At 43.0% G+C, this 22,575-nt stretch overlaps 1 protein-coding gene and 1 pseudogene across 1 annotated transcript; one reads left to right on the forward strand and one right to left on the reverse strand.

Annotated features, from left to right (window-relative positions):
* Nucleotides 1-644: 644 nt before the first annotated feature.
* Nucleotides 645-7,039, reverse strand: LOC129857613 (erythroid differentiation-related factor 1-like; annotated as a pseudogene).
* A 3,038-nt stretch (nt 7,040-10,077) lies between these two features.
* On the forward strand, nt 10,078-11,814 carry tex36 (testis expressed 36). The gene is made up of 4 exons (XM_055928051.1): nt 10,078-10,128; nt 10,279-10,422; nt 10,634-10,714; nt 10,852-11,814. Exons 1-4 carry the CDS (start codon nt 10,078-10,080, stop codon nt 11,197-11,199), a joined length of 624 nt encoding a protein of 207 aa, XP_055784026.1. The 3' UTR covers nt 11,200-11,814.
* The last annotated feature ends 10,761 nt before the right edge of the window (nt 11,815-22,575 follow it).

The following is a 22,575-nucleotide window of genomic DNA, read 5'->3' on the forward strand; positions in this document are numbered from 1 at the left end:
AACCAGCCAGCTGTATGTTGATATTGTCGTCATTCAGCCACGACTCTGTGAAGCATAAGATGTTACAGCCTCATCGGTGCCCAACCTCAATAATGCTCGTGGCTTAATGGAAGCAAGTCCCCGCAGCAATGCTCCAACATCTAGTGGAAAGCCTTCCCAAAAGAGTGGAAGCTGTTATAGCAAAAAATGGGGAACCAACTCCATATTAATGCCCATGATTTTGGAATGAGATGTTCGACGAGCAGGTGTCCATATACTTTTGGTTATATATTGTGGATATGAGCTGGCAAAGGGCAGACTACTATGAGTTTCATGGTGCTTTCAAGATAAATGGGAACGCAAAAAAAAATAAAAAATAGGTCAAATTATGAAGTCAGAGCTCTAGAAAGATGTCAGAGCTCTAGAAAGATGTCCGAGTTCCCGAGTTTCCCGAGTGCTCTTCCAAGCGTTGGAAGCAGTGGTGGAAAAAGTGCCCAATTTTCATAATTGAGTAAAAGTAAAGATACCTTTAAAAAAAGTACTCAAGTAAAAGTAACTTAGTAAAGTACTACTTGAGTAAAAGTCCAAAATTGGTTTTAAAATGTACTTAAGTATCAAAAGTATAAATCATTTAAAATGTCTTATATTAAGCAAACCAGACACGATTTTCTTTTTTTAAATTTTATTTACGGATTGCCACGGGCACACTCCAACAGTCAGACATAATTTACAAACAAAGCATTTGTGTTTAGTGAGTCTGCCAGATCAGAGGCAGTAGGGATGACCAGGGATGTTCTCTTGATAAATGTGTGAATTAGACAATTTTCCTGTCCTGCTAAGCATTCAAAATTTAACGAGTACTTTTGGGTATCAGGGAAAACGTAATGAGTAAAAAGTACATTTATTTTCTTTAGGAATGTAGTGGAGTAAAAGTTGTCAAAAATATAAATAGTAAAATAAAGTACAGACAAACAAAAAAACTACTTAAGTAGTAATTAAAAGTATTTGTACTTAAGTACTTTACGCCACTGGTTGGAAGCCAGCCGAACCATTGTGTTGGAGGAAACACCGTCCAGCTGCCAACGTCAGCTTGCAGGCACCCGACTCGCCACAAGGAGTCGCTAGAGCACGATGGGACAAAGAAAACATAGCCCACCAAACCCTCCCCTAACCCGGACGACGCTGGGCCAATTGTGTGCCGCCATGGATCATGGATCTTCCGATCACAGTGCTCTAGTGAAGCCTCAAGCACTGCAATGCCTTAGACCGCACAGTGGATGTGGTTTGATGTAGTTTACAAATCGAAGTTACCTGCTGCAGTATATCTCAGAGTTCTGTGGTCAGCTCTTTTTCTGCCAGTTGCTCTCTGTGTATCATACAATGCGTCCAATGGCAGAGGGAGACACCATAACTAGAGTGCAGGGGAACCCGGGAATCGTGAGACAGAAGAATATATCCTTGTGAATAGCATTCCCCAACATGTATAGCGAACAAAAGTCAATTCTTGGGCATCTCGGCCCTCACAGCTAACATCCATTTAGAGAGCATAAGCTGGGGAGTTGCCTCTTGATTGCTAGCAATAGCATAAATGATTTATCTAACAGTGTTATTCGTGTGAGTTTCTCCTCCTTTGCCTCCCCACAGATTGTTTTCACCATATAAATTGCGGCCGTTAATATCAAAGTCTCTGCAATAGTGTGGTGTTTCACAGCGTAGCGGGCCTAGCCATTCACCGCAGGAATTATTCAAGTGCAGCCTCTGATTGAATTTTATCTTTGAATCATTTTCATTCAGATTTTTAAGGTTAACCACATTACAATGATTTTGAGATACAAAAATATAATATACAGATTTTCAGGATTTTGGAAATTCTCCCGCAACCCCATTTTCATATCAGTGAGTCGCGACCCCTAGTTTGGGAACCGCAGCTCTAACCCCTCTTGTCACAGTGTCTTACAGAGACAAAGCCTTTTGCTAAAGACGGATAACAATGACTGACACTTGTTAAAGAGAAAGCAACAGACACAGCTTTGTGAGTGGAGGGATATCTGTCACTGGGAGAGATGTGGCAGGATCAACACACTGGAATTAAATGCTTAGGGTTCTTTAGATAATCAACATAGTACAGTGTAACTCGAGGTCTTGAGGGCAACCAGTGAACTAGTAGTAATTTTAGAAGGCCGACATGATGCCCAGTCTTAGGCTGAAAAGATTACAGAATGTTCAGTATTATGCTTCTACTGGATGATATGTCTAGTCCTGGTTTAGCCCTGCTGGATAAGGTTAATCAGGCTGTGTAGAACCAGTCCTTTCCTCAACTTGGTTTGCACTTCATGGTTGTCATCAGCTTGACCAGCTGCAGCAGTAGGAAGGAGAAACTGAGCTCAAAGACACCAATCAACTTCATCACTTCCTTTGTGTTCAGCCCTGAGGAGGTGGGGCCCTCTGCACTACTGTCAGGGGGTCCTGTCAACTCTGGGCCATCCGTCTACCCAAAAAATAAAATAGATAACTTTTTTTTTATTTTATATACATTAATATGGAATAGATTAATATGGAAATTTAACAGAGGGATGAGGCATGTGAGTAATTGTTGGTTAGAAGTAACTGTAGATTCTCAAAGAGAAGGTGCAAACTGAAGGGAATTTCTGCTATCAAGTTCCAGTTCTATGTTTGTGTCTACCTCTGTGAGCTCCTATCAGGGTCTTCAGCTTGGCCCAACTGCTCGCTCTCACCTGTGAACACACATTGTTACTCAATGACACCACCCATCAGAATACTAAGACGGTTCTGACCTGGCAGGTGTGAGCCTGGCCCTGGCCTGGGTGAGCCTCACTGACTAACCTCCATGGTGAACTCGGCGAAGGCCACCCTCAGCCAGCAGGGTGCGGAGCAGCTCGCGTCCTTCCAGCTGAGGGACAGGCGGACAGCCTTGCTGCAGTGCAGCTCTGCCAGGCTCCTGTGCTGTTTCCTCAGGTGCTCGTCTCCCACCTGGCACAGAGGAGGAAACATAGCAGTAACATACTGAAAACCTTAATGCTCTTCTACAGACAACACAATCTTTAAATGTTTTAAAACATAGACATTTTACTCTGGTTACAGTGTACGTCCTAGGTCTAGTCCTTACATGGTTGCGGAAGCAGCTGTGGTACATGGAGGCCAGACGATGGTGGCAGCTCTGTACTGGTAGAGGGGCTGGCGGGCCGACTCGGTCTGCATGTCACAGTACTTCAGAGACTTCAGCATGGCCTCCGTCACCTCCTGCTCAATCTGGCAACACACAGGAATGACAACTTTATTATGGACTACTGTGCTCCTACACACATGTTCAAATAACAATTTGACTTGTGAAAAAACACTAACCATTTCACATAGGGCAGCATGTAGAGTTTGTAAGGTTAGTTAACTTAGACATTTTCCTTTCACCAACTATAAATCTCTCCAAGTGTGGCCCATGGCCTCTTACCTGTTCCTGGGCCTCCCTGGACAGAGGGGCAACTTCTTGCAGCAGAGTGGCCAGGCTGAAGTAGGTAGTGGACAGCTCCCAGTTGACCAAGTCCCACACTGCAGGGTGGTTCCCTCTGGTGGCCAAGGACTGCATAGCCCTCAGGTAGGTAGTCTATAGCCTGGAGAGGATCTCTGCTCTAAAGATCTCCGTCTATTTTTTAGAGCACCATATCTTAGTGAAAGCGTAGCGATTTTAAGTTGAATTGTCCTACTTAAAAAAAGAAACCTTAGAGATCTTATTCATCAATTTTCAAAAGGACACAAATGTGACTGGCACAAAGATAAGCAGATCGTCTTGCCTTCATGCCTTTCTACTTACTGTGGAAAACAACATGGGTTGGTAGTCATTGAAATGGAAATCATTATATGTCTACTAAATAATGATATGATATGGTTGTGGTACCTTATTGTAATAGAGAGCTTCCTCTTGGGAGAACTCTCCTCCGCTCAGGTCTACAGAGACAGCACAGTGGGCCTGGGCACAGATCCTCTGCTGCTGTGCAACACAGGCAGACTGATGAGAGGTGTTGGTGCTGTACTCGATGGCCTCAAAGTCCTTCATGCCCTTCTCAAAGCACGAGAAACTCTTCTTCCACATCTCCTGTTCAGTTATAGATACAGACTTGTTCACTGTAAAGGAAGGGGGGATTAGAGTGAGGGAGAGGTCTGTATCCTGAGAGGTCTGTATCCTGAACCTTTAACTGGAAGAACGATATCATGTTTGTGAAATATTATATGTTTATCGTTGAAAAGTGTGCGAGTGTCTCCTCACCCTGGCAGCTGCTCTCTCTGTGCAGCAACTCCTGGTCCTCGTTGGTCTGGTAGTTGTACTCCTCCAGGTAGGCAGCACAGTTACTTGCATTCTGGGCCAGCAACAGCTGGATGTCGCCACACAGAGAGACACTGGATGCGGAACAGTAGCACCAGCAGGTACATGATACTCCTCACCGAACAGTAGGCATCTGCAGAGGGAGAGAGAGAAAATGGAATGAAGGAAGGGTGGTAGACAGACACACTGATCGTAGTAACGCAGGGATAATTAGAGGTAACGCAAGAAAAGTTGAACCCTATTACAACAGGTCGCCTACATTATCCATCAGTCCACAGTTGACTACAGCATGCTTAGGTGAGCCGGAGAGGAGACACTGACACTGCAGGGCCAGTTTGATGTAGCGCAGGGCCCGGCTGTTCTTCAGCAGGTTAGTGGCAGCATCTGACAGTATGTAGTAGGCCTTGGACGCCTTGAAGGAGAGCTGCAGCTTCATACGGTGCTGCCAGGACCCTAGGGTCATCCCTGACTGGGACGGATGCTTCAGGTCTTCCTGGAATGGACCAGCCGTAACCAAGCGAAAGAGAGGGGAACGGAGAGATGGCGGGGGAGGGCGGGAGAGGATAATATAGATATAAAGGAAAAGAGTATAAGGAGGAGAAATGTAGGTATTTACTAGGGGCAAATTCACATACAACAAGGAACCTGCTCATTATGGTATAACAACATTCATTATCAACAATGTCATATAGCTATGCTTCAGAATCTTGATGAGGTCCGTGATGGCCAACCTCTGTCCAGGAGAAGTGTGATCCCTTTCTCTACAGCATCACTCCCATCCTAGTACTTCAGGGTGATGGGGGTGTTGGGGTCAGCAGCTGGGAGGTCACTCTCCTTCTTAATGCTGCTGTCCAATGATTTCAGGCCCTGCCAAACACATCCAACAGTTAGAGCTCACGGAACATAGCATTTGGTGACAACCATTCCCATAGTTATCACTACACTACAGTAGAGACTCACCTTTAAGACATAGCTGAGGACGTGCCGACATCTTTCCTCCTTGTTTTGAGAGACGGGAAATGCATAGATTGGCTGCAATATGGGAAAATAACAGGATTAATTAAATGTCAAGATAAAACATCTAAGACTCCAATAGTCACTCCAGGTAGTGGCTAGTTTATGGTTACTGTAGCTATGTCAAGGTTACATATCAACAAGGTCACACAAACAGAGTAGCTAGAGACAAATGTGTGAGACACTCACCCTGATCTGATGAGTGAACTTGTACTTCTCTGGAACAGACAGCTCCCCACTGATTTGATAATAGCTACAGCTTTGCTATCATCCTGTGGGTCCGAGGTGGTACTGCAGGAACCATTCTCATGACTGTCCTCTGGTAGCTCTTCTTGAGCCTCCTCTGTAGCTGTCCTCAGAGCCCCCCGCCCACAGCGACTCCAGGCCATTACCTGTGGGTGCCTGTCCTGGTTCAGGAGCAACGTTCTGATTGTCCCATACTGCTTCCTGTTCTGGCTCTTCTTCAGCATCATGTTGCTAGCCACTCTGCAAGAACAACAATGCACATTCTACAAAACAGAATGTATAGTCTGGTGCCATCTGTTGGGACTAATTTGCCATTAATGCATTGACTGATAACACTGCGCGTTGTGCACTAGTTTCAGGTATACTGTGTTGATACCGTACCAGGTTGCAGGCACCTACTTGTAAAGAAGCACATCCACAGGCAGCGTGAAGGGGTTCTGGCATTTCTCCTCTGCTGCTTCCTCACAGAGAGTGATGAGGTCATACAGCTTTACGATGTCACTTCCACTAGCTGAGGAAACACAGAAACAGGACTATTCGATGAAGTAGGCCTACTACCACATCGTAGTGTATATTTACCAGGTTATTCTCACGTGTATTTTGTAAGTCATACAGGAGGTACAGTTAGTGTGTTGTGTTATCTCCCACCTTTGAAGAGCCAGTTGGTATAGCCCTTTTTGGTGCAGTTAGACTTGAGAAAGAACTGAATGTTCTGAGCATGGTTGAGAAGGTGGAGTTCTCAAGATCAGGGATGTCCTCTGTTTAGATCATCTCATATTTCTGACCAAAGAACAATCAGCACTAACATTAAAACAGTATTAAATTGTGAATAAAAATGACTCATTTGGGCAGTAAAAACTAGGCTTATTTACATGGACGATGCCATTGACGTGAAAGCACATGACGAGCTCTGGAACATTGCACATCAGATTGTCCAGCCAGTAGTCAATACCTGTGAGAATGTTGATTGGCTTGTGGTTATTCCTAAAAAATAAAGAACCTTCTAGGTATTTTGCAGGGGAACATTGCTGTGGAACAGTAGTAAACCATCTGAACATTTTTATATTGACTGACATGAATAATGGCCGTTGTTCCCCGTTTTTCGTGATTCTGACCTGAGCCGCAGGCTGGGTAGCATCCTTCTCCAAAGATAGGCATGTTCAACCCCACCAGCGTGTGGATGTCCTCAAACATCCACAAGATGTTCCTCACAAAGTCAATCCTCGAACCCTGTCAAATAAAGTTGAGGGAAAAAAGTTGAATGGATACTTGAATTGAATATTTAACTCATTTACAATCAAAGAAACAAATGCCAACAAAACAAAATACAGAGTCTCCTGAGTTTGTTGATGAAGTTTCTTACCACTAGCCTACCTGACTGTTCTCCCCTTTGTTGAACAATGTGGTAAGGTTCTGCTCTTTGGAAGCCACTTGTCCCAATGCATACTTGCTGTCCATGGGAACACTTTCCTGTAAGGAATGGACATACAGTCACAAAGGAAGAAACTGTGAAACTCAACAAGAGCAAAGCAACACACCAGGTACTGCACCAGGTACTGCACCAGGTACTGCACCAGGTACTGCACCAGGTACTGCACCAGGTACTGCACCAGGTACTGCACCAGGTACTGCACCAGGTACTGCACCAGGTACTGCACCAGGTACTGCACCAGGTACTGCACCAGGTACTGCACCAGGTACTGCACCAGGTACTGCACCAGGTACTGCACCAGGTACTGCACCAGGTACTGCACCAGGTACTGCACCAGGTACTGCACATTCCATAAAGTGTGGCCTACCTCTGTGTGCTGCGGCCTCCTCTGAGTATGAAGCAGTGCTGATGAAGGTAACGGGCCAGGAGGGACCAAACTCCTCCGCGCCACACGCCTCATCAGGGTTGTCTGATTCAGGGACAGGCTCTGTGGCTCCATCACCATTTATACTGGCGAAGACATTGAGGAGTACAACAATTAGGATTTACTCTGGCTCAAATAAGGTTTTCTTGTTTATATTGCAAGTCGTTCACATTAACAAGTAGGTTAGAAGTCCAACCTCAAGTATCTCACTTGTAGTAGAGTAACTTGGACAGGATTGCTTTTTGGTACCAGTGTTCTTTACTCTTCTTTTTCCTCTGCCACTTCTGATCTATTACCCTCTGGTAAAACTCCATTAGACATGTCCAATCTCCTCTCTGTTACATAGTGCAAAAACAGAACATACAATCAAATGTATTTTTTACAAGCATTGTCAATCATCCAGATATGAGCTTTCTCACATCCTTCATTGACATTTAAACAGGCTTCCTCTCCACTGGCTGGCTAACTGTACCTGAGAAGAACTCATGAAGAGCCAGTTCATCTAGGAGGAGAGTCCTTCCCACACGGTGGACTGCCATACTGACATGGGACTTACTGTAGGGGATCTTCAACAGCTTCTTGATGTTCTGAATAGAAAAGAGAATGAGACCCTTAGGTTCACCAAACAGTTTTGATTACCAAACAAGCCAAATACATATAAGCAGTAGCAATAACAATGCAACATTCTAAGCTGTTCAGTGGATAGACCTACCTCAGAGTCCTACACCCATATCAACATTATCCCTAATGGAATCAATTAAGTCATAAGCCATCCCCAAATTTGAGCAAGGAGAAAGTACATGTACATGAGCACCTTGCAACAATTCAGTGATGATGCATACCACCAGATATCACATCTCGTTTTGAGGGCAGAATAACCAGCACTTCACCTGGAGAAAGGCTTGCTCTTGCTGCTGGACCCTAGTACAGAGGTGCCTGCAGGCCCACGTTGGGGGCTCTCCGTAGCCAGTTGGCGGCTTCAGATCAGTCTTCTCCTGTAGTAGTGCATAGGTGGTGGGTTGAGGGGCAGCAGAATACTTCACCGCACGGTTCTTTATTTCGTTGTTGCCTAGGCACATCTCCTGACAACTTGATTCAATATAACAAGTAAATAGTTGAATGATCGCCAGCAGCATACCACCCTGCATACCACTACTGGCTTGCTTCTGAAGCTAAGCAGGGTTGGTCCTTGTCAGTCCCTGGATGGGAGACCAGATGCTGCTGGAAGTGGTGTTGGAGGGCCAGTAGGAGGCACTCTTTCCTCTGGTCTAAAAAATATCCCAATGCCCCAGGGCAGTGATTGGGGACACTGCCCTGTGTAGGGTGCCGTCTTTCGGATGGGACGTTAAACGGGTGTCCTGACTCTCTGAGGTCATTAAAGATCCCACGGCACTTATCGTAAGAGTAGGGGTGTTAACCCCGGTGTCCTGGCTAAATTCCCAATCTGGCCCTCTTACCATCATGGTCACCTAATAACCCCCAGTTTACAATTGGCTCATTCATCCCCCCCCATAAAATAACGTGACCCTGCAATGTATGCATAAACAGATAGCTAACTGCAGTTCAAAGCTAACTAGCTATTGCTTACTTGCCTGCCACTGTCGCCCCCACTGTCATCCACTTCTTCACTTCCACGGTCTGGAGGGACGCCATCATCTCGGTTCCCAATCCTAGCTGTTGCTGAACTCATATTCTATCTACAAGCTAGCTCCTGGCCACACAAACGAATGCTGTCCAAGGGGTACCCGTTCATAGCAAACTTTAATCTAATCTATCATTTAATCTATCCCTGTTTTGCAGAACCTTCCAGGCGGTATCAACAACACCACTTGCTTTAGCCGTTCTGTCTGCTGCTGTTGACAGACCACGCGTTATTGTAAAGCGAGAGAGCTCACAACTTCCGGGTAAAAAAAGCTAAATAAAAGACCACATTTTCAGGATTATGAATTGAGCCAAACTCCAAATTAAACTATGAAGGGTAAGTGGCTTTTAATATAATACAACAGGATGTGGTAGCTAGCTGTTACATAACTGATATAATTGGATTTGGACAAAGGCGACAAAAACATTTAAGAGAAGAGAGGTTAGGTTTGGACTTTTAGTTTGATATAAGCAGTCGGTTGTGATGTACAGTGAGGCTTTTTAGTTGCTGCTAACTTCACATGTTCAATTATGCTCTGGATATGACAATTCCTTCTGGAAGTTAACTTCCAGTGAGTTTACAGAAAAGGATACAATAAATGACATTTTCTGGATAATTTTTATTAATTCTCTTATGTTCTGATTCTTTATTTTTCTATTCTTTACCCTAATTCCTTGTCTTTAACTAAATGTATTATTTCTTTATTTTCATGTTCCTTTTCCCCCAGTTACGTTTCCTTCTGTTTTATAATTGTAAGGTTAAATAAAACTGCCTTCAAATTAACTAGAAAACGGGGAATAAGGCGGGCTGAATTGTGATGTAACAAACAGAAATAAAGACACTTATTTTTTTTCAAATGGAATACAAATTATTTGTGATTAGTATGTTATTATAGTTACTGTTGTTTGCTTTCGTTGTGAGAAGAATGTGAGAAGCAAAAGTATTATAAACCCTGTCCAGTTGGTCATATTTTGTGCTGTCGTTACAGTTTCAACCTTGTTAAAATGACAAAAGGTGGTAAGAAATACTCATCAATGGAAAAGGATGGCAAATGGGTACGATTCTAATTACTTTAAATCTTTCACTATTAGCTTATGATGAGCCCGTTATAATTGCACGTAACGTTGCAGATACTGACAAATAAAGTTATTATAAAGACACCCCTGTACCTTTCCTAACAACTTCATGTCTTTCAAAATGTGCAGTTGGCTCATGCAGGTTTACCAGCAAATGACACCAGTAAACGGGAGACGTGCACCAGCACAGGGTATATGATGTCTCAGAGTGAACCACTACCTCCAGCATCTAGCACAGAGAAGTATCCCAAGATCTTCATCAACACAGAACAGGTTGGCAGAGTGCAATACATTCATGCAGAGAGTGAAACATCTTACTCAAAAGTGTCTACATGGTCTTGGGTTGTTGTTATGTGTGCAATCACCTTAATTTCCATGAAGATGATTACATTTATCCTTTATACAATTTACTAATAATCCTTGGCATAACTATGCCAAAACCTAGGAGAAAATGTGATATATCTATTAACTATTCTCTTTACAGAAAACCATGGGAAGAGTTTATCCATTCTCAGCCCATGATAACCAAGCTGCACTGCAAGATAGCATCAATGTATTTGATGATGTAAGCAATATGCCCACTGCAAGGAAAACAAAGACATCATCAAGGATGTTATCAAATCAACACTAAGGTTTTTAATAAGATAATACAACAAAATAAAATTGGAAACAATACCATTTTTCTTATGGTGTTTTTCATAGGGATTAGGCCGCAAGAAGTGCCTGGACGAGCGTAGACAACATAACTCCCACTTCTGCCTGTGCCACCATGGAAGTGTGAGTGGCGTGGGGGAGACGAGGGGAGACTTCTCAGCCTATCAGACAGACTACCAGGACCGCCAGGACACAGAGGGCTCCTCCACCAGCAGGCGTTTTCCCAGTAACCATCTTGATAGGTCCACTGTGGCAGCTGCTGCCCAGGCAGGAGAGCACTTTATGTGGTTCGGGAGGCATGATGAGGACCGTCCTGTGCCCCTTGAAGTGCTGGCAGCTACCAACTGCTCCTCCTCATCCAAGCCGTCCAGACACTCCTACCAGATCAGGTATTAGATGAATATACCATATTATCCAAATACTCTTCTTTAGGAAATCACAAAGCAACACATCTTGATGGTTTTCCAAGTGCAAGTTAAAAAATATGAAACATTGAGATACGGAGATGTAAAATTGTATTATTTATACATTTCTCCTTTTACAGTAAAATTGGGTTCTTAAGGAAAGTCAGATCAGACAACCATCCCCTTTGTTCCTCATTAATTAATCACATTCAGATTAATTACGTAATGAAGGGCAATCTATTTTCAAGAACACCATTTGTCACAAGATTTAGATAGAAAAAACGTGTAAATCAATTACATCATAAATTAGAAAGATTATTAGATGTGATGTACTAAAGACAAAAGAATAAACTGAGGAGACGCTGCAGCCTACTCTCATAGACTAGACGGAACATAGTAAAGGTAAATCCGGGACACTCAAATTAGTATGATATGTTATGTTTGGTTACATAAGACAGATGGTTACTTAAGGCAAAAACGAAAGCAGGGTATAACACAAAGGTATTTCAACCGAAAGGTTGAGAGTTCGAATCTCATCATGGACAACTATAGCATTTTAACTAATTAGCAACTTTTCAACTACTTACTACTTTTTTGAAACGTTGCAACTACCTAGCATGCTACATAACCCTTCCACTAACCCTAACCTCAACCCTTTTAGCTAAGACTTCCCCTAACCTTAACCTTTTAACCTAACTCACCCCTAGCCTAGCTAACGTTAGCCAGCTAGCAAACTTTAGCAACCTAGGGACCTAGCTAGAAGTCGTAACATATTATACATTTTGCAAAGTCATAACACATAAGAGGAATCGTAATTCGTAACATATCATAAGAAATGGGTGATGGACATTCACAAATTAATGCATAGCATATGAAACATAATATACACTATATATAGAAAAGTATGTGGACACCTCTTCAAATTAGTGGATTTGGCTACATCAGGCACACCCGTTGACAAGTGTATAAAATCGAGCACACAGCCATGCAATCTCCCTAGACAAACATTGGTAGTAGAATGGCCTTACTGAAGAGCTCAGTGACTTTCAGCGTGGCACCGTCTGTCCTCGGTTGCAACACTCTCTACCGAATTCCAAACTGCCTCTGGAAGCAAAGTCAGAACTGTTCGTCGGGAGCTTCATGAAATGGGTTTTCATAGCCGAGCAGCCTAAGATCACCAATGTGCAATGCCAAGTGTCGGCTGGAGTGGTATAAAGCTCGCTGACATTGGACACTGGAGGAGTGGAAACACGTTTTCTGGAGTGATGAATCACGCTTCACCATCTGGCAGTCCGACGTACCAATCTGGATTTGTCGGATGCCAGGAGAACGCTACCTGCCCGAATGCATCGTGCCAACTGTAAAGTTTGGTGGAGGAGGAATATTGGTCTGGGGCTGTTTTTCATGGTTCGGGCTAGGCCCCTTAGTTCCAGTGAAGGGAAATCTTCACGCTACAGCATACTGTACAATTACATTCTACACAATTGTGTGCTTCCAACTTTGTGGTAACAGTTTGGGGAAGGCCCTTTTCTCTTTCAGCATGACAATGCCCCCGTGCACAAAGCGAGGTCTATACAGAAATGGTTTGTCGAGATCAGTGTAGAAGAACTTGACTGGCCTGCGCAGAGCCCTGGCCTCAACCCCAACAAAGACCTTTGAGATGAGTTGGAACGCGGATTGCAAGCCAGGCCTAATTGCCCAACATCAGTGACCAACCTCACGAATGCCCTTGTTGGTGAATGGAAGCAAGTCCCCGCAGCAATGTTCCAACATCTAGTGGAAAGCCTTCCCAGAAGAGTAGTAGTTCCCCTTTGCTGTTATAACAGCAAAGGGGGGACCAACTCCATATTAATGCCCATGATTTTGGAATGAGATGTTCAATGAACTGGTGTCCACATACTTTGGTCATGTAGTGTATCATACTGAATAAATAATATGAAATGCTCTGTGACCAGGTTGGACATTAAGGTATTATACTCCTTCGTGATTAAGATTCACCATGAAAATGCAAGCTTGTTATTTCGAACTTGGTCAAATTGATACTGCTACAATCCAGACAATCTCAGGCACTTACACCAGCTCAATGGCAAACATGATTGAGATGGAAAGTGTGGGTGCTTGCCTGCATGTGGTCTGCTCTGTCTTCAGCACTGCAGTGCACCTACAGAATGTTTTAAGGCTAAATGCACATAGCTCCAGCAGATGGCAGCTATGTGAGTAAAGGTTCTTTTACTTATCTGTTATGTTGTGCATGACCTCATCAAGAAAGACATCACCTATCGGGGCACAGGTTTGGAAAAGAAAAAAGGGAAAGAAATCGGGTTTGAACTTTATGTCAGAGACAGGCAAATTAGAGCATCTGCATGGAAGGGAGCTTGATGATGCCTATTAAACATGCTACAACATGTTCCAAAATCTGGCAGATTACCTTCGGAAACAATCTGTTTCACTGTAATCACTTAAAGAGGACATGGCCGACTGTACTGGAGCACTGAGAAGAGGGAGGGAGGATCGGGTGTAAGGCAATGAGAACACCTGCTTGGGATGTCTGTATATTCTCTATGCGGGCAAAAGAGAGAGAGAGATAGAAGGAGAGAGAGAGAAAGAGAGAGGGAAAGAAGCGGGCTGTGGAGCAGCTGCTCTCTTTCATTGAGCACTCTCCAGGGAGATTGTTTTTCACAATTTCTTTCTCTCCAGGGTCTTTCTATCTTGCCTGACCTTTACTTCACCGTTAGATCATACAGTATTAAGAAGAGATGAATTAGACAATGAACTGACCTTTTGAACCATCCGTTCTCTCACAGTTAATAGGTTTGCTGCTGGAGACAGGGGATTGACAGAACATGTGTTCAGTAACCACAGGAACAGAGAAAGAGGAAGATAGTACTTTATCTTCCAAGATCGTCCTCTTTTTTTAAAAGATGGATCCACCTGGATCCGCGATTCATATGGCACCGTCAAATCACCATCAAATATATTATCTACAGAGGCAGATGTCACATGCTCCGAATAAAACGGGTGTAGACTTTACCGTGAAATTCTTGCTTATGAGCCCCTTTCAACGATAAAGAGCTAAATAATAATAATAAAATGAAAAATTAGTAGCACAAGAGGAATACAATACACAAGGATGGAGCTATATACAGGGAGTACCAATACCAGGTCAATGTGCAGGGGTACCAGGTATTTGAGGTAGATATGTACATGAATGCAGGCTAAAGTGACTAGGCATCAGGATAGATAATAATAACAGTAAAATAAAGAACAGAGTAGCAGCAGCATATGTGTGTGTGTATGTGTATTTGTGTTGTGTCGGTATGCGTGTGTGTGTTATGTGTGTGGGTTTTGTGTGAGAATGTCAGTGCAGTGTAGTGTGTGTGAGTGTGCGTATATCGTGTGTATATGTAGTCTTGTGAGTGTGCATAGAGTCAGTGCAAGTTAGGGTCAGTGCAGATAGTCCGGGTAACCATTTAATTAACTATTTAGCAGTCTAATGGCTTGGGGGTAGAAGCTGTCTCTGAGCCTGTTGGTCCGAGAGATGATTATTCGGTATCGTTTGCTGGACAGTAGCAGAGTGAACAGTCTATGGATAGGCTGACTGGAGTCTTTTGCATTTTTGGGGGGGTCTTTCTCTTCTTTGCCTTGAACCGAAAGGATAAGGTAAGAGGAATGGAGGCGGTATAAGTGTTTCTGTGGCCTTTGGATTGATGAAAGTTATAAACAGGTAGATTGTGAGACTATATCAGTGGAGGCTGCTGAGGGGAGGACGGCTCATAGTAATGGCTGGAACGGAGTAAATGGAATGGCATCAAACACATGGAAACCTTGTGTTTCACGTATTTGATACCATTCCACTTGATAATATTCCACAAACCCGTCCTCTCCAATTAAGGTGCCACCAACCTCCTTTGGACTGTATTAATGCTTGGGGAGAGAATTGTCGATACAGTAGCCATGAAGAGGAGCCTCCAGCGTATTTAGAAGCAGGTGCTGCTTACAAAGTAGCACCTGCGCCTTGCTGTCTAGCAGTCCGTCTGTCCATCTGTCTGTGTGTTACTGTTTAGAATGTATTTTATGTCTGCACCTGCTGGATAGTAAGACTGTAGTGCTCGTCTTGGACTTGCCACGACATGCCTGTTCGATGCATTGACTATACACCACACCCCAGCCTCAAGGAGCTCAGCATGAACACACACTCATACACACAAGCATGCACACACACACACATACATACACACACCTTCTTCATAGAGGAGGAAGAACTCACAGGGGGACTTCTGTATGAACTTAATTACAGATGACTTGACCCCTCTCTCCTTCCTTCCCTCTTCCTATATTTTTGTAGGTAGCTTTGTTGTTGTTTGCTCAGCCCACACCACACACCCTCTGTTCTGACGTAGTGACATATTTTAAATCTCTGTGGCACAGCATCCTAATTTATTCAGTTCACTGAGAGGGCAGAACTACCCCCCACCCCACCCTAACTCTACAAACACTCAGCAAAATCCATTCCCACCGTCAGAACGATGATAAGTGGAAGAACCCATACTATGTTTGTATGCGTGTGTGTATTTGTGCAAGTATGAATGTTTGTGTGTGTGTGTTTCTGCATGTTTGCGCATGTTTGTGTGCACACTGTGATGTGTAAATATGGACCAACAAGTGCAAACATAGATGCCAGCTGGCGCATCACACTTCTTGTCTCTTATAGACACAAGACAGATTTCAGTAAACAACCTTTCAACCAAGCGTACCTTCATGAATATTAAATTAGACTCTGAAATGAATCGTACCTCTTTGGTAGTGGAGGCCCTAGTCTGGATCCACTGTGTCTGTTTGCTGTGATTTATTTTGCAGGTGTGTCTCTTTGATGTGACGAGTTGAGAGGTTCTCCACCTGCTAGAGAGAAAAGGCTTTGATAAGGTGATGAAGATTGCCAGACAACCAAAGTCATTTGTGAGTCATTCCACCTCAAAAAGCACAAGAAAGAGGATTTCAACACCCACCATCTCAGATTGTCCTGAAATTGTTTTTGTAGTTAGAAACAGGTAAGATTAGCATTCCGGAAACATTATTTTGTTGAAATATATTTTGATCTCTGAGATATTACATTTATTGATTGCACCCAAATTGGACATTTTAATTTATAGGATTCATATAATCTTCAATAAATATAGTACCTACAAACCGACTTGGACCATAATTCTTCCTAACAATGAGTAAGAAAAGGAATACAATACAATTGCCAAAAGCCACCCACGGACCCCCCACGCTAATCACACCCCAACAGCCAGTATACAGTACCAGTTCTCTACGTCTAACAAGTAGTATAGAGCTGCGGCTTGGAGTATTGCTGCTTCAACCTTTGTAATGTATTCCCTGTGAATCTGGTGATAGTTTTTCCCCCTGTTCAGAGAAATTAGCCGTTGAAGTTGCTTGCATTCTTTACCAAAAATGTGTGTGAAAGTACCAAGTCTTGCCCACTAGATGCCACTATTCTTGCTACTGCAACCACAACCTTTATTTAATTTTGCTCGTCTCTTGTGTTAGTTAAAGCCAATAGCTTTTGCTCATGAAGAAAATAAATTGTGTGGTCAATTGTGTGGTCAAGACAGTCCTCAATGAAAGCATTTCAGTTTGTCCTCCACTTAGCAACCTAATGATTCAAACCAACTCTCCTTGACTAGTCCCCAAAAAATGGCAGCTCTCTGAAAGGGCTATCTGTATGGTGCAATTCTCATATGAAGACTTTTCCTACAAGCCCAAAAACTTTGATGGAGAAATGGGCTAGTGACTTGGCATTCGTATGTTTTTCAATAAAGTTCTTAAAAAACACCTCAATATGTAGTGTGACTAGTGACATTTACCATTAAACCCAACCCAATAACATTACCATTGCAATACACTATACAGTGTGTGTTTGGGCATTTTACCATTGAAACCATTAGACTGCTGTAGCCTAATGGTTTGCTTGTTCGCCAGTTGCCAGGAATGGTCTAACTAATCCAGACCCTCTGTGTGTGGGACTAAACCACACACAGAGGGGCCGTTTCCTGCTTCCATGGAGGACTGGCTTGAATTGTGAGGATGACCACACAATTTATGTTCATCATGAGCAAAAGCTATTGTTTTTCAACCCAAAGTTGCAAAGAACATGCTGTGATCCATTTAAAATACAAAAGAGACCAGCAAAATGAATTAAAGGGTGCGGTGGCAGTAGCAGGAACAGGTACTTTCACACTAAGGTATGGAATAGAACGCAAGTGACTTCAATCGAAAAATTCTCTGAACACGGGGGGGGGGGGGGGGGGGGGGGGGTACATGGGAGTACATTACACAGGGAGTACATTACAAAGGTTGAAGAAGCAATACTCCAAGCAGCAGCTCCATACTACTTGTCATATTTTTATTTTATTTAACTAGGCAAGTCAGTTAAAGAACAAATTCTTATTTACAATGACATCCTACCCCGGCCAAACCCTCCCCAAACCCGGACGAAGCTGGGCCAATTTGCGCCGCCCTATGGGACTCCCGATCACGGCCGGTTGTGATACAGCCTGTGATCAAACCCCGGTCTGTAGTGACGCATCTAGCACTGCGATGCAGTGCCTTAGACCGCTGTGCCACTCAAGATCCCATTAGACGTAGAGAACTGATATTGTTTACTGGTTGTTTGGGTGGGATTGGCAAGTAGTGTGGGGAGTCTGTGGATGTGTAACGGGTGTCGTCGGAAGGAAGAGACCAAGGCGCAGCGTTCTTAGAGTTCCACATAATTTAATCACAAAGTGAAACTAAAACAGGACAAAACAATAAAGAATAAAACGACCAAACAGCTTCGATGTGCAAACTCCCTGCACACAAACAAAGAACAAGATCCCACACAGAAAGAGGGAAAAGGGCAGCCTAAGTATGATCCCCAATCAGAGACAACGATAGACAGCTGCCTCTGATTGGGAACCACACTCGGCCAGAAACAAAGAAATACAAAACAGAATTACAGAACATAGAATGCCCACCCAAATCACACCCTGACCAAAACAAAATAGAGACATAAAAGGATCTCTAAGGTCAGGGCGTGACAGGATGGCTTTTGATCATTTAAAAAATGGACAATTTGGGTGCAATCAATTAGCTTGATTTTTCAGAGATCAAATTATATTTCAACCAAATATGGTTTCAGGAATGCTAATCTTAGCTGTTTCTAACTACAGAAACAATTTCAGAACAATCTGAGATAGTGGTTGTCATGGCTTTCTGAAATGACATGGAATGACCCCTGTATCCCAGCATGCATGAAGGCCTGGAGCTAAAGTAAAGGAAGGTGGCCTTCGTGTTACTGCAAGGCACATTCTCTCATCCTTTATCTTCCTCAGACTTTGAGAAAGGCATTTTTGTGATCATCTCTAAACTACATCAGGATGATAATGTAGGTCAGCCTTGAGTAGGCAAAGTGCAAGGTGGCAGGTGATGCTGACCTGTAGACCCATAGGTCATTTTAGTGTAAGTTGATGTGATAATGTCCTTGGAACACAAAGCATGACATTGTCAAGTCTTTCCTTTAAAAACAAATAGGTCTACTGTATATGGATAGAGAAAAGAGAGACATGTTGCATCAAATAGGTATTCTTGGTCAAACATTTCAATAACAGCTGTTATTATCTGGAGTCTGTTTCGTCGAGGATTCAATTGGCGTAGTCTTAGTGAATAGCTATTGTCTGGAAAAAAAGCTATATTGTTTCCTCATACTGCTATCTCCACCACCATCTTGACCTGCTACCTTGAAGGTACGTACCCTCTAACATTACTATCAAAGAGCTCCAATACTGCCCCTCTCCCAGCCCCGCTAGACACAAGTTTACCCTGATGTTGTGCCGGACAAAAACAGAAAGCCAGTTTCGGCAAACGACAGCCTCTGTAATTCCCTGAAGTTTTGCGCTTTGCATTTCTTTCATTACCTATTCATTAAAGCTGCGACCAGAAAATAGAGTTGCCATGGAGATGGCCAGGCAAATTCACATAACATCCTATATCAATGTTTTCTGTTTACTCTGGTGCCAAGACTACACCCTCCTCCCCTCTCCCGCTCAGCTCTTCCGCACCCTCACCCTCTTTTTGTGTCCTTCCCTACCATTCTTATAACCCCCCCCCCCCCCCCCCTCTCTCTCATGAAACAAATTTGAACTGATGCAATGAGCTCACATTAGGACGTGTTTATTTCTGCTCAGACTGGTTCATTACAGTCTCATCCTCCAGACAAAAACAGTGCTCATTTTAGGCTGAAATGAGAAAGAGCCCACTCCACTCAGAGAGCTGTAATTTAACAGCAGTGCTATGTGCTCCCACTACTCTGTCCATCCCTATGCTCTCTGTTGGACATGGCAGTCAGTCTGCGTCCCCTGCCAACCCAAAAGTCCTTGTTACCATGTGCCTAAGCTCACCAGAGGCTGTGGGGATAAAAGTACCAGCTATCTCATTCCTACAGACGACCAGAGGACAAGATAAATCATGCAACTGTTCCCATCATGGAGGAAGTTTGCCCAGTCGAGTTAAGAACTCCCTAGCTAGCCTCTATCTGGCAGTAACATTGCTAGCCTCCCACGGAAGGTGTGTGTGTGTGTGTGTGTGTGTGTGTGTGTGTGTGTGTGTGTGTGTGTGTGTGTGTGTGTGTGTGTGTGTGTGTGTGTGTGTGTGTGTGTGTGTGTGTGTGTGTGTGTCCGTGCGTGCGTGTGTGTGTGCAAGTTTGTGCGTGCATGCATACGTGAGTGGATGTAACCATACGTGTGTGCACGTGTGTGGCTTGTTAGCTGTGGTCTTGTCCGAGCTGGTGCCTCTTGTCCCAGTTGGAGGGCCTATTGGTCTGGCGTGTTTGCTCCAGGCGAGATAAAACACGGGCTCCTACTGCACATCACACACCCACTTGTTTTTCATAACTCCTCACCATCTCCTTCTTACTAAGGTAAGTAAGAAGCAGCTGTGCATGCAAAATCACTTGTGGGGGGTGTGTAGGCTAATATGGCCTTATGTTTACTGTAAAAGCTAGATACATATACTATGGATTATTCAACCTGAGGGGGAAAATAGAAAGAAAAACATGACCTACCTATTTCAAGGATGGATTAATCCATCACAAACACACAGCATATGGAAAAACACGTCAACGGGTGTGCAGCCTGTTAGTTAACGGAGAATGCAATTCGCTGTGATCAGGTAACAGGATCCCTTTTATTCAGGTGAATGGAGATGGTTTATTTCAGTGTGTACATCATGTTGAGTGCTCGGCATATGCCTTTAATCAGCCTGTAATCTTTTCTCCTTGCCACGATAATTAAGATATTCAAATGCACTAATATGGAGATTTTATACATAACATCGGGGAAATCTCTCTAATTCTCATACCTTTCTCAGTCCAGCTAGACAAAGAGTGTGAGGCTTTGTTATAGAGAATGTATAAATTACATTGCATGTAATTACATTAGTATTAACTATGCATTAGTTGCCACTCCTGCATATTATACATTTCTAAATATTGAAATAACATTTTTTTTAAATCCCATTTAAAAATATATATAAAAATGTATAAAAAAAAACACATTTCCAAAACAATTCTTGACAAGACAAACTATCCCCCCACACACTGTAAAACAAAGCCAATGGTCTCTCCACATATTGACCTGACAGCGTTGTACAGATATATACCTGTTCCCTCTGCTCTTCTTTTCTTATTTCAGCCAATGGCTTCTGGCCATTTCCGTGTGTTCATTTTATGGAGCACCCCTGAAGACTTCCACATTTCTACTTCCCTCGAACCTCTCTCCCTCCTAAGTAAACCGCTGCCTCACAACAATTTAATCCCATTACCCAAGACTGTTAAACCTATTCAATTTGACAGATTATGAATGCAACACAACTCTGCTCCCTATTCTGATGCTATTGCATGGGTGTCTATGGGAGACACACCCAGTTAAGTAGACTGGAACTGACCATTGTTTTTTCAATGATAAAGGCATGGGGTGAACTGTCTTCATTTATCCACCATCGTTTGAAGTGTCTCAAACAGTCAGATCAAAGTGTCCCACAAACTCAGATGTAGGCAGTCGCGTTCCCCTGCTCAGACATTGCATGCATCAACCAATGGTTGCGTGACACGCCATTGACTGTGTCATCGACTGACAGATTGCTATAAAATATGATGTGGTTAGCTGAAACTTAAAATTCCACAGGTATGTTTCAGTGACAACTGGGCAGAGGAACAAAGCTTTATTTAGCCTTTTCAAATGTTCTTGTGGCCTACTAGATATTGCCTGTGATGTATGTGACAAATGGAGGTTGTCTTAATCCTTTGACTCAGAAATTATTTTAGACTCATTTTGAGTTGTTTACCTCATTTGAGCAACACCCCTGATAGTTCAATTAACCTGAACAAATGCGTTATTTGTTTAATCAAGCTTTAAAGTTGATTGGCTTCCTTCGAAATAACACTCACGGAGAACATCTTTCTCAAAATAGAAACAAATAAAACGTAAGTTTCCTTTCAAAACAATGTAATTGCAATTTTCTCTGAGTAAGAAAGGACATATTCCACATCTTTTTATATCCTCTCTCATCGGGTTCTCCATTCCTACAGAACCTCTGTTCTTTAAAAGTCAGGATTGTGGAAATCATAGTAAAGGAACAGGATACCCTCACTCTAAACAGCACTTATCCTGTTTCCAAAACGTATTAATCTAACAGTCGTAACGAGACTGGGTTTGGAACGTATCTATCTCTCATTAACGTGGGAACTGAACTCTCTCTCACACCTGCCAAAAACATCAATATTGAAACCCAGTCAGTGTTTCATCTTAAGGAGGAGCATGAACAGGTTGCTGTTTAGGGAGAGGGGCTACGGAGCACATTTGGCAAGAAAACAAAAGAGAGATACATGGGGAGGAGGAGGATGTGTCTGTATTCTCTTAGAAGGCTCTTTGAAAGTGTCAGAGTTCAGATGTAGGATCTTAATTTGAGCCAGTTTGCTACAGCAGGAAAATAACCCTGCAGCAACAGTAAATGTGAATTATTATGTTGATTATAATTAATAGACATTTTTGTCGGGTTAATACATTTTTCATTCAAAGTGGAAGTGACAAATTTTGGAAGCCTTTTTAAAACTCAAATCCACTACAAGTTTGCATTCTCATCAACAAAAGAGTTACCAAATGAAGATCCTTCATCTGTAGTTATCATGCATTGGACTCCATGACATGAAACCAATCGTGAAAACAAGGAGTGTGGTAAACCTGCATTTCTCACCAGATAGTGCAGTCGAAATATGAATGTTGAGAGATGTGGACCGAATAATAATATTGTTGGATTGAGACTCTAATGAGCA

The sequence above is a fragment of the Salvelinus fontinalis genome, chromosome 1 (genome assembly GCF_029448725.1).
Source record: "Salvelinus fontinalis isolate EN_2023a chromosome 1, ASM2944872v1, whole genome shotgun sequence".
NCBI lineage: Eukaryota > Metazoa > Chordata > Actinopteri > Salmoniformes > Salmonidae > Salvelinus > Salvelinus fontinalis.

Excerpts from the sequence above, each read along its gene's own strand:
- tex36 (XM_055928051.1), top strand. The coding sequence starts at position 10,078 with ATGACAAAAGGTGGTAAGAAATACTCATCAATGGAAAAGGATGGCAAA. Across the intron at positions 10,423-10,633 it reads TCTTCATCAACACAGAACAG|AAAACCATGGGAAGAGTTTA; the intron begins GTTGGCAGAGTG and ends TTCTCTTTACAG. Across the intron at positions 10,715-10,851 it reads GCATCAATGTATTTGATGAT|GGATTAGGCCGCAAGAAGTG; the intron begins GTAAGCAATATG and ends TGTTTTTCATAG.